This window comes from Musa acuminata, chromosome BXJ1-10 (assembly GCF_036884655.1).
Source record: "Musa acuminata AAA Group cultivar baxijiao chromosome BXJ1-10, Cavendish_Baxijiao_AAA, whole genome shotgun sequence".
NCBI lineage: Eukaryota > Viridiplantae > Streptophyta > Magnoliopsida > Zingiberales > Musaceae > Musa > Musa acuminata.
The window spans coordinates 19302346-19318745 of record NC_088336.1 but is presented as its reverse complement, the minus strand read 5'-3'; the positions used below and the strand labels follow the sequence as shown (position 1 = coordinate 19318745).

General features: G+C 39.3%; 3 protein-coding genes across 3 annotated transcripts; all 3 read left to right on the top strand.

Moving 5' to 3' along the window:
- Positions 1 to 384: 384 nt before the first annotated feature.
- On the top strand, positions 385 to 2009 carry LOC104000211 (UDP-N-acetylmuramoyl-L-alanyl-D-glutamate--2,6-diaminopimelate ligase MurE homolog, chloroplastic-like). The gene is made up of 4 exons (XM_065085256.1): positions 385 to 853; positions 1443 to 1559; positions 1635 to 1813; positions 1887 to 2009. Exons 1-4 carry the CDS (start codon positions 385 to 387, stop codon positions 2007 to 2009), a joined length of 888 nt encoding a protein of 295 aa, XP_064941328.1.
- Positions 2010 to 2893: 884 nt separating this feature from the next.
- Positions 2894 to 12062, top strand: LOC104000198 (signal peptide peptidase-like 5). The gene is made up of 14 exons (XM_009422185.3): positions 2894 to 3197; positions 3929 to 4087; positions 4177 to 4288; positions 5417 to 5536; positions 5909 to 6060; positions 6175 to 6357; positions 6992 to 7026; positions 7187 to 7343; positions 8741 to 8794; positions 10908 to 11000; positions 11071 to 11213; positions 11298 to 11368; positions 11629 to 11712; positions 11818 to 12062. Exons 1-14 carry the CDS (start codon positions 3066 to 3068, stop codon positions 11919 to 11921), a joined length of 1599 nt encoding a protein of 532 aa, XP_009420460.2. The 5' UTR covers positions 2894 to 3065; the 3' UTR covers positions 11922 to 12062.
- A 1926-nt stretch (positions 12063 to 13988) lies between these two features.
- On the top strand, positions 13989 to 15581 carry LOC135595348 (aquaporin PIP1-2). The gene is made up of 4 exons (XM_065086159.1): positions 13989 to 14427; positions 14505 to 14800; positions 15006 to 15146; positions 15247 to 15581. The coding sequence occupies exons 1-4, from the start codon at positions 14097 to 14099 to the stop codon at positions 15340 to 15342; spliced, it is 864 nt and encodes a 287-aa protein (XP_064942231.1). The 5' UTR covers positions 13989 to 14096; the 3' UTR covers positions 15343 to 15581.
- Positions 15582 to 16400: the final 819 nt, after the last annotated feature.

The following is a 16400-nucleotide window of genomic DNA, read 5'->3' as shown; positions in this document are numbered from 1 at the left end:
TTTATATATGATGAATGATGATTTAGATCACATGTGACAACCATAGCTGACATTAGATTTCCTATCAAAGTTGAACACCTATTAATATAAAATTATATGAGAGGGTTAATATAAAATTATAATGTCTAAAATTTATAATTATTTAAATATATATTTATATTTGATTGTATATATATACGTATATGTATATATATGTATATATGTATATGTATATATGTATACATATATGCATATACATATATACATATATATACATGTATACGTGTATATATATACATATATATACATATACATACATATATATATATATATACATGTATACATATATATATATATATATACATACATGTATATATATGTATACATGTATGTATATATATATATATGTATACATGTATATATATATATATTTATAGGCACAGGAAGGTTGTGAACATCGATGACCCAAATGCTCCATACTTCATCGATCAAGGGAATGCAGATGTTCCACTCGTTACATTTGGAATGCAGAACAAGAACGCCAACGTCTACCCTCTAAAGTCCGAGCTTTCATTGTTCAAGACTGAGGTTTGGGTGAGCACGCCAATGGGGGCACTGGAGATCAACTCAGGGATGCTTGGGAGGTATAACATCTACAACATCCTCGCAGCCGTTGCTGTTGGGATTGCCGTCGGCCTGAAGCTGGAGAACATCGTGAGGGGAATCGAGGCGGTGAAAGGGGTTGCCGGCAGGTTTGAGTTAATTGACGAGGGACAGCCTTTCGCCGTGGTTGTAGACTATGCACACACACCCGATGCTGTGTGTAGACTTCTGGATGCTGTCCGAGAACTCGAACCACGAAGAGTCATCACTGGTATACCAATTCATGCTTTACTTTCAGCACATTCTGCAGATTATCATACTGAATGAAAATTTCAACTTACCTAATTCAGTGCTCGGTAATTGATCGTCGAAAACTTAATTGCTTGGTTTAGATTCTAATATTTTCTTCCCTATATGTGCTAAAGAGAGGTCTCAATTGCATAGCATTTTTGCTAGGTCCTAAACAATACCAATGTACAAGTATATTATTATATGTATCAGTGAGATAAGATGGTAATGTAGAGCTTTACATGACTTTTATCTCAATCAGCTGACTTCCAATTTTATGATAATTCCATCAAATGCTGTCTGTGTACTTTCAGAAAAAACTGCTCAAAACTCTCACGTAGCATTTGAGCATACGAAGATTGGCACTAAAGTTCTTCTATAGTTGCAACATCTCAAGTTCAGCACTTTGGTGTGTCTTTTTTATGTTGGGAATCCGAAACACAATTCATAAGTGTATTTTCACAAGAAGGAAGTTAAAGATCAGAAAAGCGGCTAACCATACTTTTATCCTAGCAATACTGGTAGTTGTAGGGTGATTCGATGCATGCTGATAGCTAATGTTTCGCTTCTAGTCTTTGGATGTGGCGGAGAAAGAGATCGGAGGAAGAGGCCGCCGATGACAAAAATTGCAGCTGATAAAAGTGGCGTGGTTATTCTGACATCAGACAATCCAAGGAATGAAGATCCAAGTATGTGTTCTCTATACCATACACCAATTAGTCTGGCCATGTTGTTAATGCAATGGAGTGACCTCTAAATTATAGTGAAAATATTGGATGATATGTTAGCTGGTGTTGGATACACAATGGAAGAGTTCTGCTCACTGCATGGTGGAAGTAATAGCCATCAAAAGCTCCCAAATGGCTGTACACTATCAGTAAATGGTGACAGAAGACTTGCTCTGCGAGCAACCTTTGCCATGGGGAAGGAAGGAGACGCCATTGTAACTCTTATTCTGATTCTTCTTCACAGTATTCTTAAATCACACACTTTCTCTTGTCTAAGTGATGCTGCAGGTTGTTGCTGGCAAAGGCCATGAGACATATCAAATTGAAGGTGATACAAAGAAGCTATTTGACGACAGAGTTGAATGCCGAGAAGTGCTACGAGCTGAAGCAAGCAGGGAGAGAGACCGGTGAACTTTCATGGGGTAAGCATAAGATAAAGTTGGATCGGATGACCCAGAAAGATTTCAGGGGTGACTGCTTGAATTTTCCTTGCATTGTAACCTTATTGGATTCAAATTTTCATTCCTCATTTTATTTTTAATATAATTCTTAAAAAATTATTTCGATGTCAAAGCGTACAGTGGTAGGAATCTTGAAAAAGAAAAAAAAACCTAATATTGATGATAAGTAAAATAATTAATGAGAAGAATATGATATGTTAAGTACTTAAATTCTGATTTTTTTTAAATTAGTAATTAAACAAATTTTATTGAATGAATAATATAACGAGTCGTTAATTATAGATAATTAGTTATTTTTAGTATCTCAATATTTATATTTTTAAAAATTATATTGAGATTCTTATAATTATAAAAGTAAAACATTTACTATAATTTATTTTTATATTGTTGGAAATATCATAGGATTTATGTATTGATTTTACCTCATTTTGATTTGTTAGTGAGCATGGTATTTTTTTTAACAATATTAATATAAATATATATTTTTAAGTATAAAAATTTAATATAATTTAAAAATATAAAAATCGAAATGTTATAGATAATTAATTATTGAGGTAAATGGGGGACGGCAAACTGTCAACGGAAACAGCAGAGCGAAACCCCGCAACGGTGTTCCGCCGTATCGGCCGCCACCGTCGGTTCCCCCGGCCCGAGGGGCGCACGCAACCGTCCTTCCATGTGCCGTCGCGCACGGTGCGGGGAAATCGTAAACCGTTGATCCTTGTCAAGATTCACTTGAGCACGAATCTCGAAGCATCTTCCTCTTGCCTCACCGCCAAACCGCACGGACGGTGGACCAGCCGCAGTGAGCGCAACGAAGTGGACGGACGACGCGCCTTTGGTGGGTAGTAGTACACAATAATACACGAAAGCAGCAGTGGCGATCTACCTCTTCCTTCTTCCTTCTTCTACTCCTCTCACCCGTTTTCCATGCTTCCCCCGATTACCGTCCATTGAAATCTCCTCCTTCCGCTTCTCTCGTTCTCGGTGAGCTAAGACTAGGGTGATGGATCGGAGCAGGGCTCTGAGGGCTTTGATGCTGCTGTGGCTCATCCCCGGACTGACGTACGCCGGCGACATCGTGCACGAGGACGACAAGGCCCCGAAGTTGCCGGGATGCTCCAATCACTTCATTTTGGTGAGGATTCCCTTCTGGTTCCTCCGTTCTTGATCTGAGGGACTCTTGGTTCTTACAATGCTGGTGGACAATGTGACGTTTTTTGTTACCTGAGGTCGATATTAGAGGCGGGGTGTTGTAGGCCTTCTACTTTGTCCTTGATTTGTGTGTTAGAAAGATTGCATTGTGGTTCTGAGGCCCTTGCGGAACACAAAAGGGCATCAGTAAGCAACCCATCTTCCCTTGAATTGGGGTTAGTTTCTTGCTTTGGTTGGCTAGTCCGAAAAGAAGTGAGACATATGGTTGAGAATGACGAGAATAGCAGCTTGGCATGTTTGACATGAAAAGAGACCGCTTGAAAATGGAAAAACAAAAAGGGGAGAAATAGGGAATCTTTCACGTATTGTTGGCATTATAATTGAAACAAAACAACATAGTTAATAATCTGCTACTGAAAGAGGTGGCTTTTCGTATTTACTAAATCATGAGCTCAAGGAGGCTCATTTCTTAAGTTTTTTGCATTTATAACTAAATTCTAGATTTTTTTTTTGTCTCTTTCATTTATGATGTCGCCTTTTGCATCTCTAACTAATTTTTTGCCATGTTTTATCCCCTCGATGTATTATTTCAGTTTTAGTTCTTAGTCCCAAAATACAAAATAATTCCTCTTATTAATGATCAGCGTGTACTTTATAAAATTTAGATTCTGTTTTTGTATTTTAATTTACCATTGGTTGTCGGCTTCTGGTTAGGTAAAAGTGCAAACTTGGATTAACAACGAAGAAGATAGTGAGTTTGTTGGAGTTGGTGCTCGATTTGGCACAACTATACAGACTAAGGAGAAATACGCAAGCCGGACTCCCCTCTCTCTTTCGGATCCGTCTGATTGCTGCACTGCACCTAAAGAAAAGGTTTGTTATTCAGTCATATTTGAAGTTGTTCATACACTTAGCAAGCTTCATCTCTATTGCAGCTATTATTTGTTTGTTTCTCATGTTAGATTGCTGGAGACATTCTTTTGGTGCATCGTGGAAGGTGCAAATTTACAACAAAGGCAAAGGTTGCTGAAGCTGCTGGTGCTTCTGCTTTATTGATCATAAATAACCGTAAAGGTCGCCTTTCCTATTCTCGACATTGCTGTTTTTGCCATTAATTTAGTGGTCTAATAAATAAGATGTGAAGAGACAAGTCAGGGGACTCTGTTATCTTTTAGCAATCTGTTCTATTTCAGTTACATAGTCATTCCATTTCCTGTGTGAAACTTTTATGCTCATCAACTCCTTATGGTATTCTTCTTCTAGTCTTTCACCTTCATTTTGGTTCATAGTTTCTCTTTATGAATATCTCCATTTATTTTCCTCATCATGTTTAAAGTAAGACCCAAATAGATGCCTTCCATAAGCCACCATCTTGTAGTTGTTTAAGTGAATCCCTTCTATCTATACTTGTGAGACAAGCTGGAGAACATGGTTTCAACTTCCAAATATTGATAGAACATTACATACTGATCATTGTTTACCAGTTCGACCAAGCACCGATGATGGACCATACCACTCAGTGTCACTTGGCATACCACTCTTTTTCCTTCTCTTAACCTTCTTAAATGTCAGGTAGTACTGGTCAGTTACTGGTGTCTCAGTCGCTAACCAAACCAATAGGGCGTCCAAACTAGTATTATTTAAAGGCTAAAACCTTGACTGGGGATTCCTAAACTTGGCCTTCATAGGGAGATGCAATCCCAGTCATGCACATTATAGAACATAGATTCACCTACTTGGAGGTTACATGTTAATCAACAACTTTCATTTTGTCAATGCTACATGGGCCTTGTTTTCTGAGTCATTAGCAAAGCTAAAAGAAACAAGTTCTTAATTTTTGTGATATATAGAAATAGATTGATAAGTTTGAATTTGAACTGTGGCTAGAACTGCCAAAACAGAGGAAGTCTGCACTTGGTATTGCTTACATCCATGAGCGATCCATTTTGCCAACGTTCCTTTTGTTCTAATGATTATACCAACTTGGTAATAAGAACTTTCAAATTATTCTTTACAGTACAAAGATATACTTGATTCATCAATCTTTTTGCTTTCTTTATCTGACTCTTATATTCTTTATCATGGCATCGTAAGGATAGATCCATATGCATGCTAGATAAGGCTCATTACATCTTTATGGAATATCACCTTTTAAGTGTTTTTCTAAATCTTTCTGTTTTTTATGTGTCTCTTTCTGTGCAGAACTATACAAGATGGTTTGTGAACGAAATGAGACGGATTTAGATATAAATATACCTGCAGTTATGCTACCACATGATGCAGGTGTAAGTCTGGAGAGAAGTCTTAAGAGTGGCGCTTCACGTAAGTTTTTCTGATAACATGAGATACAAAATCCCAGTATTTTTTTAAGCTCTTCTCATGGTTGTTTACTCCAATGAATGTACATGTCTGCTCAGAGTGTAATGCATGTGCCTCGCCTTTCTGTCCCCTTCAGCTACTCTTACAAGGCACAGATGCACATGTTTGTTTGTTTCTACTCCTTTTTGGTCACCTGTGCAAGGCCGTGACATATAGAGATAATGTTTTTTGTAAAATTATTTTTACCATCTCTTTGTTCCATCTGGAGACATTGTAATATACAAAATCTCATTTTCTGACATTTGATTTGGCAGTAGCTGTTTTGGATTTTTTTTTTAATTTCAAGGAGTCCCTAATTGTTCACATCTTCTTCAGTTTCTGTGCAGTTGTACTCCCCAGATCGTCCTCTTGTAGACACAGCAGAGGTTTTTCTGTGGCTTATGGCAGTTGGAACCATCTTATGTGCTTCATATTGGTCAGCATGGAGTGCTAGAGAAGCATCTATTGAGCAAGAAAAGTTGTTAAAAGTCTGTATCTTTTCTTGATGTTCTTGATTATTTGGTGTTTTATCATCTTGTAGATTTGGAACTTCTCAAATATTTTATATTTAACTGATAAAAATAATACTTAATTACTCATAGGATGCACCAGATGAGTTTCTCAAGATGGAAACTACTGGTTCTGGCGGTGTGGTGGACATCAACACAACATCAGCAATTTTGTTCGTTGTGATTGCTTCTTGTTTCTTGATCTTACTATACAAACTCATGTCATTCTGGTTTGTGGAGCTTTTGGTGGTTCTATTTGCCATTGGTGGAGTGGAGGTGCAAACCATTACCTTATGTCTTGGCTCCTTATTTCTTTTATAGTTGTTTCTTCTAATGCAAGACTTCTAAAAGCAACAGTATCCAACTACTTGTACCATAAATGTGTTTGTGGATAAAAGTTTGGCCTACCTAAAATTTAGGAAGACTTATTTATGACTGATACACCTGACCTGGCTTGTGCCATTTAACTAATAGTTGGACCTTTATACAAATGAAAAAATAATAATGTCTGATCCCTGTGGTTGAACCCACTCTAAAAGCAGCACAAATCTCAACACTGTTTTTTGCTTTCTCCTGTTTGCATAATGTTTTTGTATTCTAGTCACTCTGGAAGATGTTTACTTTATTATTTAATCTTTAGTTACATAAAGTTGTTGGATTTTGCTGTAACACAATATGCACTGTCTTTCACATGCATTGGTGGTGTTATCTTATCCAGTGGCTTCTTCTATTCATGTCTTTACGATATTGGTTACTGTTTAAGAAAAATTATGTAGAAGCTGTAGACATTTGGTAACAGAAGTATACCGTATATCAACTTTGTCCTTAAAATGTTCAGCAGATGTTTTAGGCTACTTACATGGTTTCTTGTTTTCTATTTAATTTAATTGTGTTCCTTTTATTTCTTCAGGGCCTACAAACTTGCTTGGTGGCTATGTTATCACGGTACCACAAGATTTTCATGCCCACTTTTCTGCAGTTACTGTTGTGGTTCTTAATTAGTTATAAAGCTAAAGAGTGTTTGAAATCTTTAATTCTCAACAGTGAATATTTAAGTTGTGGTTCTTATTATAAAGCTCTACTAACTATCATATGATTGGCCTAGTTGGTTCAAACATGCTGGAGAAACTTTCATCAAAGTGCCCTTCTTTGGAGCTGTCTCGTATCTTACACTGGCCGTCTCTCCATTTTGTGTTGCTTTTGCCGTCCTTTGGGCTGTGTACCGACGCGTATCCTTTGCCTGGATTGGCCAAGATGTCCTGGTATGAACCTACTGTTGTTGATTATATGGCACAAGATCGTTGTTCTAATGTAGCTTGTTGAAATATCTTATCAGCCGTGATAAGATATTTATTATCGTGTTCATGTAATAATGTTTATTATCATGACCATTTGATTTTCTAGCTTGTTGAAATATCTTATCAGCTGTGAATCAATTGGTCGTGGTTAGTTCTATCTGCAAAGTTTAGCAGATAGTAAATTTACTAATTTCAGCTTAATCATGGTGTTGATGTACAATTTTTAATTAAGTCAAACAATATATTAATTGAGATCACTCTTCTTCTTCACTCACATGCAACTTGCAACTGTCTGGATACTTGTTTCATATTTAGCTTTATTTAGTTTAACATCTAGTACTTTTAACAAAATCAAAGGCAGGCATCATATTGTTGCATGCTTACGATGTTAAGTTAACAAAAAGAACAGACCAAGTCATATTAAATTTGAATATGCTGGCACCATGATTCATTAGAAGTTTGAGACCTTCACCTTATAAAGTTCAGAAGACCAAAGTTCTTGGAAATACACTAAATGGAAACAACACGAACATCACAATTTCATATGAAGGCAGAAAAGAGACATGTAACCAGCAAACCTTACAGTGAAAAGAAAAGGAAATGGAGTTGATGCCCAATATTAACTCTTCTTTTTTTTCTTTGCAAAGGGTAAGTGGCAAGGGCGGAATTCGAGCCAGGACCCTGTGATAAGCTGTCAAAGTTTTAACCAGCTAGGCTAGATGACACCTTCAAATATTGAGACAACTGTTTTGAACATTATTTATCAAACAGCTTAGGTGTTTAAGCTGCTGGTACCTGTTGAAGCTGAAACTTCACTAATACATTTGACATTCTCTACCTAAATATTCTTCTAAATCTGGTGCCTTGTCCTACCAAAAAAAGGAGGGAGAAAGGCACACACACATACAAAAGTGAAGGCATTATCACATCACTTGCCTCTTCTTTGTCCTTGAAATTGCAAGTTGTAGTGCAAAGTTGAATCCTATTGGGATCCAATGCTTGAAACTTCACAAGGATCCTTTGATGTTGAATAGAGGACAGTGCAAATAAGATCCTATTCGGGTTCTGTTCATACCTTTGATTCTGGTTACTTCTTGTTTTTGTACTAGCATTTGTCAATATTACAATCTTTCTTCAGTTACACTGAACAAGACTGAACTCATTCAGTGCAAGTCATACTGAATAAATGATGTTGAGCCAATTAATTACCATATTCAGAAGGCAAGAACTTATATACTTGTTTTTTTTAACATTGTCAGTTCCTGCTTTCACGTTGGTGCCTGCAAATAACAGGTTTTTTGATGTACTTCTTAGTTAGAATTTGAATTAATGTGCATTAACGTTTTCGTTTTCTTTCTTAGGGCATTGCGTTGATTATTACAGTTCTCCAAATTGTCCGAGTACCCAATCTTAAGGTAAGACTTCCCATTTGAGTGCACTGGGTTTACAGGCTATGACTGGATTTTTTGTCCAACAATTGACATAATGAGCGAGGCACATTTTTACAAGCCATTTCTAAATGTCTGTGATATCATCAAAAACACTTTATATCACTTCATTTTGCAGGAAGATTTATACCAAGGCCATAATCAATAGTCTAGAAATTGATTTAACTTGTGTCGTTTTATTGTAACTTTTTCTGTCTATGATCATGCGATCTCTGTATAACTGACTAGAAATTTTGGATATAAGCTTCTTGCTTTATACAAAGGATACATTTAAAACATAGGTCCACCTTTTGTCAAGGTGCACCTGCCACTGTTGGAACCAGCTCTCAAATTTTATTGTAATTATTCTTTTCTGCATCTAGGCAGCCACATCAAAATGAAACCAAGTTAATGAAACTAAACTTTCCTGTTTGTACAAGTAAAATTGGTGGTTGATACCTTATGGTTGATCAGATTCAAGGCTCTTGGATTCTGCCGGTGGCTATCTGTGCCCGATATGGTGAATAAAAGTTGTATATGCCATGACTGTGTTAGACAGATCTGTTCTGCCGCCAAAGCCATCAATGAAAAGGTGAGATGGAAAAAATCGTAATACGACAAAAAAGTATGTGCCTAAGTAGCTGCAGTAGTTTAGAGTTGATGAGATGAGTTGAATAATGCTTATACTAGAAATGCGGTTTGAAAGGTGACTTTGATGGACTTGGCTGCAAGACAGTATTTGAAGCATCAACTAATAAGTAAAAGTTCAGTGTTTAAATGTTTGTCTGGAGCAATCTGAACTTAAAGGATATTGATGTTTGTATAAATCACTAGACAGTGCAAGATTTATCAAGAACTTACTACCTTGTTGCTGTGCATTGTGGAAGAAGATATGTTGTTTAAATATTTCGTCAATTGTAATGAAGATCATATTCTTTCAGAAGTTACTTAGTGGGTAATAACTAGTGCTCATGCTCTCTGGTTTTTAGGTGGCAGAACAGCTATTGGATTTAAAATGATCTGTTAGGTTGTTGTGGCGTTGTTAGGTCTGAAAGTGGTATAGCATGATAACTATTCAGCTTAAACCTAAGTTTGGACTTTTTGACAGCATTGGCACTGTTGCACTTGCTACGGTGATGATCTTGTCCTGTATAATTTTATGTCAGAGTGAAGTAATCTCTTGTTCTCTCATAATATGTACTGGGTTATATCACATATCTTTTCATGCTACATCATGGGGTTGCATCTTTAGAGGCTAATATGATGCAGTTACAGTACAATTACTAAATACAAAATTTTGCCATATCAATGTTAATGTTTGGCTTTTTCTGGTGCTAAACAGGTCTAAGAAATGTTTTATATCTAACCTGTGCAGAATTAGCCTTGTATTTGAAGGTCTATGGATGTGTTGTCTGTGGATCCAAAAAAAGACATTGCTCTTTTTTTTTCTTTGAAATTTGACAGTCAAGAGAAAACGTCAGCTTCTCTCAGTAAAGCAGCTTTTTTATTTATGCACGAGTAAGAAGTCAGTGGTCATTAGTGGCTCAGAAGCAGAGCATATAATTGATTCTTTAGTCTGCGAAGAAATCATTTCTTACCATTTCTCTCCATCAAGGGTCATGCTTTTCATAAACTGTCATTTATCATCCATTTTTAGTGTCAATTCAATATCTTTGTTGCACTTCTACAACTGACTGACCTTTCTTTGTGGTGCTCTCGTACATCACATGAAACAATCATTCCATGCTTCATAGTAGGTGCTACCTTTTACTGTGAACAATGTAAAAGATGGGCATAATTTCATCAAATTATTTCATTTGGCATAATTGTGATCATTAAATGATCTAGTTTTCTAGAACGCCATTTATCAATCGTGATATTAACATTTGCTGAAATTTACTTATGATACTATACCTTATTGTCAATGCAATAGAAATCTGTTTACAAATTGTATTATATTGTACTTGCATTATCTTTTCCATAGACATTTCGTTTGTAAATTTACTTTGTTGTTGCGATTCCACATATATCATCTAATTTCATTGGTTATCTACTTGCATAAGCCACAAAATTTTCATTCTAAACTTCTGATGTTAATTAGGTGGGCATGGTTCTCCTTAGTTGCGCCTTCCTGTACGACATCTTTTGGGTTTTTGTATCAAAAAGGTGGTTTCATGAAAGCGTAATGATTGTGGTATGTATTACATAATTATCACTTTGTTGGATTCAGTCTGAAATATAAAGGACTAATTTTCTCTTCATAGGTCGCTCGAGGGGATAGGACCGCAGAGGATGGTGTTCCTATGCTTCTTAAGATCCCACGCATGTTTGATCCCTGGGGTGGATACAGCATTATAGGTTTTGGCGATATCCTCCTTCCTGGGCTGTTAATTGCCTTTTCATTAAGGTCGGTCCTTACATCCTCCTTACGAAATCCATGTTTTTACTCTTGATAAATCGATAATTTATCTTTTCCTGAAAATGTTATCAGGTACGATTGGGCTGCAAGGAAGAACCTTCAAGCCGGTTACTTTCTCTGGTCAATGGTGGCTTATGGTTCAGGTATGATGCTTGTCCAACACATCACTTTGCCAGACTGGATTCAATAAACTATAAGGATGAGCCAAATGCACATATTAAGCAGTGTGATCCTGCTTTCTATAGTCTATTAAAGCACAACCACTTCTTCCTTATCTTTGAATTCAAAAGACATGCTTTTAATTGCTTAGAACTCCTATATCTTCACTTTTGTGGCGTAAAACCAACCAAGCTGGATTCTCCTGCTGTGCTGTCAATTCAGTGATGATGATGATGCCTTGCAGGTCTCCTGATTACATATGTTGCCTTGAATCTGATGGATGGGCATGGTCAACCAGCACTACTGTACATCGTGCCCTTCACATTGGGTAAGGATAACATTAAACTCAGATTAACAAGATCAAGATTGTCTAAAAAATATAAACACTGATGAAATCAGATGGAACATTATGCCCATCTTCGATTGCCTGCAGGCACACTGTTGACTTTGGGGTGGAAAAGAGGCGAACTGACGAACTTGTTTACCAAAGGAGAGCCAGAGCGAGTTTGTCCCCACATCCCTCCATCTGCTCAGTAAAAATCTACGCATGTATTCCCTGTGCTTTAAACTTCGTTTGATGTGTTTGATTTCGTTGCTTCGCATCTGATTAAGTTTTCGTTCCGGTAAGGTAATGTATCGACCATTGACAAATAGTCAGGTAAAGTATAGTCTTTGCTTCGTGCCTCAAAGTTCTCATCGGTTTTGCACACCCAAGCTGTCGGGGCTTCCGCAGGAACAAACCACGGGCGACCGACAGTTTCACGACAGCTCATGTGGTACGGACCAATGGGAAGGACTCCCTCCTCCTCTGGTGGCTCGGCGAAGACAGCCCGCGCCGGAGATTCGTGGGTGCGGTCCTCTACCGTCCCAGGCATATATCACTTCGGGCCCACAGAATGGGTCCCACATTGGACCAATGTGATGCAGACCAATGGGAAGGGCTCCCTCGTCCTTTGGTTACTGGAGGCTGGTTGGGGTCAGCTTCGTGGGAGTCCTCTACCGTCCCAGGCATATATCACTTCGGGCCCACAGAATGGGTTCCACATGGGGCCAATGGGAAGGGCTCCCTCCTCCTTTGGTGGCTCGGCGAAGACCAGCCGTGCTGGAGGCCGGTTGGGGTCAGATTCGTGGGTGGGAGTCCTCTACCGTCCCAAGCATATTGTTTGGGGCCCACAGAATGGGTTCCACACGGGGCCAATGCGATGCGGACCAATGGGAACTTCGGTGGCTCGGTGAAGACAGCCGTGCTGTAGGGGCTGGTTGGGGTCAGATTCGTGGGTGCGAACGGTCCTCTACCGTCCCGGGCATATCCCTTCGGGCCCACAGAATGGGTCCACACGGGGACCAATGTGATACGGACAAATGGGAAGGGCTCTCGCTGGACGCTGGTTGGGGTCGAATTCGTGGGTGCCGTCTTCCACAGTCACTTCGGGCCACAGAATGGGTCCCACACGGGGCCAATGCGATAGGGACCAATGGGAAGGGCTGCCTCCTCGTCTGGTGTCTCGGCGAAGACAGCCGCGCCGGACGCCGTCCAAACTGGATCTCGCCGACGGCAGACGTACGTATAGCCACGTTGAAATTAATTGGATCCAACACCGATCCGATGAAGTCTGGGATTAAATTCGATCGCTAATTTGATTACTCTTTTAAAAAATATTTTTTTATACAATTGAAAAGGTAATAATTTCTCATCTTTCATTACCATAACAAAAAACTTAAAATACAGTAATGATTTATATAATAGCTGAGTACTTTCCAACGTGGAAAAACACTATAACGCTTGATAGGCAAGAGTCCAAATCTTGATCTCCTTTGTCGCATGAGGTTGGCGTGGAGTAAGCAAATCTTGTGGCCAGCAGAAGAAGAGCGGCTGTGGGCGGCTCATCAGATGATGTCCCCCAGACACAGTTTTCTCCATCAAACTCTTCCCAAGTCCACAATGACAAGGAAACAATTGGACTCACCTCCGCCATCTTCAAAGAAAGAATATAAAACAATGTTCATCTATGTGGACACTTACCAAACGCTACTACTTCAATCTCACTCCATGATTGAGTGGTCGGCTCAATGTGATGAGTGCAATGTGCAATAGTCCATCATTGTGGATATGGTATCTTTATTATGGTGAGATTGATTTCATTATCTTGCAGTAGGTTTGTATTATTTTTTGGTGCATAGTATGTTAAATTCTAGCCATATACTTCAGCTAATCTGTCCTTTGTCCCTAATTTAAGTGATGGAAGTCTCATATATTAATTATTTTTTATGAAACTAAGAGTTGATTTTCTAAATTAAATAAAAAAAAACCTTGGTGTAATTTTAATAATAGTGGAAATATAGTTATATAATCATAATAATTATAGGTGCATTAATTGCTCTAATTATCTAATGTGACTTTAGTTCTCTTAGGAAATTTATATTAGTGAAAGGTTAGAAATGGCTACAGAACGAGTCAAAGAAAGAGACGACGACACCTATCCATAACTCGTGACATTTCCAGAACCATCTGTATCAGTGCATAATTGTATGTGCCATGATATGGCATGTATGGCATTTGCATCATCATAGGCCCAAAACACATTTATCTTCTCTCTCTATCTATAAAAATGCTACCTTTCCCTGCTTCCTCAAGGCACGAACACTGACTGAGTTGAGATCTTTGGAGATCAGTGTGCCTGTGAGAGGGGGGAGAGAGAGAGAGAGAGAGAGATGGAGGGGAAAGAGGAGGATGTGAGGCTTGGAGCAAACAAGTTCACGGAGCGGCAGCCGATAGGGACAGCCGCGCAGAGCCAGGACAAGGACTACAAGGAGCCACCACCGGCGCCACTGTTTGAGCCAGGCGAGCTCAGCTCCTGGTCCTTCTACAGGGCTGGGATAGCGGAGTTCGTGGCCACCTTCCTCTTCCTCTACATCACCATCCTCACCGTCATGGGGGTGGTCAAGTCCAGCACCAAGTGCTCGACGGTGGGCATCCAGGGTATCGCCTGGGCCTTTGGCGGCATGATCTTTGCGCTGGTCTACTGCACCGCTGGGATCTCAGGTGAAGCACCCGATCTCTGTGTCAAGAGCTTGTCTTCGGTTCGCAGCGGTAACCGAGTTTTGTGTGACCCGTGTCAGGTGGCCATATCAACCCGGCGGTGACCTTCGGGTTGTTCCTGGCGAGGAAGCTCTCCCTCACCAGGGCTCTGTTCTACATGGTGATGCAGTGCCTGGGTGCCATCTGCGGGGCTGGTGTGGTCAAGGGGTTCCAAAAGGGGCTCTATGAGAACAACGGTGGTGGGGCAAACGTGGTGGCTCCTGGCTACACCAAGGGCGATGGCTTGGGTGCTGAGATCGTGGGCACCTTCATCCTCGTCTACACTGTCTTCTCTGCCACTGATGCCAAGAGGAGTGCTCGGGACTCTCATGTGCCTGTAAGCTGTTCTTGTTTATGACTATATCACCCCTCAAACAATAATCTCTCTCTCTCTCTCTCTCCTGTGCTAAATTTGTATGTTCGAGCTTGATGTTGTGCTTAATGTGTTGATCAACTTCCACAATTCCTCCACGGCTGCCAATTTCCTGTCTGTAAGAGAGTTCTTGAGGTTTTGCGCTAAAGACTCCTGTGAATCCGTGCAGATCCTTGCTCCGCTGCCTATTGGCTTTGCAGTGTTCCTGGTTCACCTGGCTACCATCCCCATCACTGGCACTGGTATCAATCCTGCCAGGAGTCTTGGAGCTGCAATCATCTACAACAAGGGCCATGCTTGGGATGACCATGTAAGTCTAAGGAGGAAGTGATCAAGTGCTCTCATCTCCCTTCACATCATCTTCTTTAATCTTTCACTTATTTGACTAAATTATGATTCCTTATCCTCAGTGGATATTCTGGGTTGGGCCATTCATTGGAGCTGCTCTTGCTGCCTTGTACCACCAGGTAGTCATCAGGGCAATCCCATTCAAGAGCAGGTCATGAGCTTCCTGAAAAGATGATGTGGTTTCTGTCATGTCTCTCTGTCTCTGTCAATGTGTTGCAGCACTGTGGTTGTCTTAAATGTGTCAACTGGACATTGCTATGTGGTTGTTGCTGTACTCAGTGTATTTCTGGCAGATTCCTACTTCTGAAGCATATTCTTCTCTTAGAATCTTCATCCTTCATCACTTGAAATGTTGTTATATATATGTATAAATATATCTCCAGCTTCTTCAGCATTATCATGGGGAAGTTTTGGTAAAGAAAGAAATAAATCCAAAACAATTGTGGCAGTTGATGGTGGAGTGGAAGAACAATGAGAACTTTTTAGGATTCTTTTGCAGCCTGGCATTGCACTTCTCTGCAAACTTTGTAAGCTGTCATCCTCACCCCATCTACTAAAAAGAAGGTTGATGAGCACACTTTTATTATATCTCTTGGAGTCATTCAATAGTCGTTTTTGTTTGTCTCTCTTGAGAGTGGAAGTGATATAGTGACATCCACTGGGTGGGTCATGATAAAATAATTCAGAGTTGAAAATATACATGCCATTTTTTTTCTTGTATGCTAAGGCTAATTAATAATATGCTATTTCATGCACTACAAGTCAATAATAGTGTAACATTATGATAAGCCAATTGATCCATGGAAACCTAATCCAGAGAAGGTGGGGTGAAGTAATAACATCTAACAAGGTGTGGGAGAAGATGATTCATATGGCAAGATGGTGAGAGTTCATTGATCCATCTTGTTGGGTTATCTCTTTTATGAGGAGCTGGTTCCACCCAGAGATTAATTTGGCTACAATAATGTAGTTTGATCTCACCTATTATCTAGAAAGTAGAAACACTGAAACCCTCCTATTGCTTGTGAAGAAGAATAGAGCACTATTGAGATAGATGAATTGATAGAGAGAGAGAGAGAGAGAGAGAGAGACCCTATTGATATAGCATAGCACATCTAATGTTATTTCTTCTGATACAGATGTAAGTATAAGGCTAGCAAATCCAAATCTCAAATTTTGCTTTCATAAAGGAGCTCATAAGAAAGATTAGAAATGT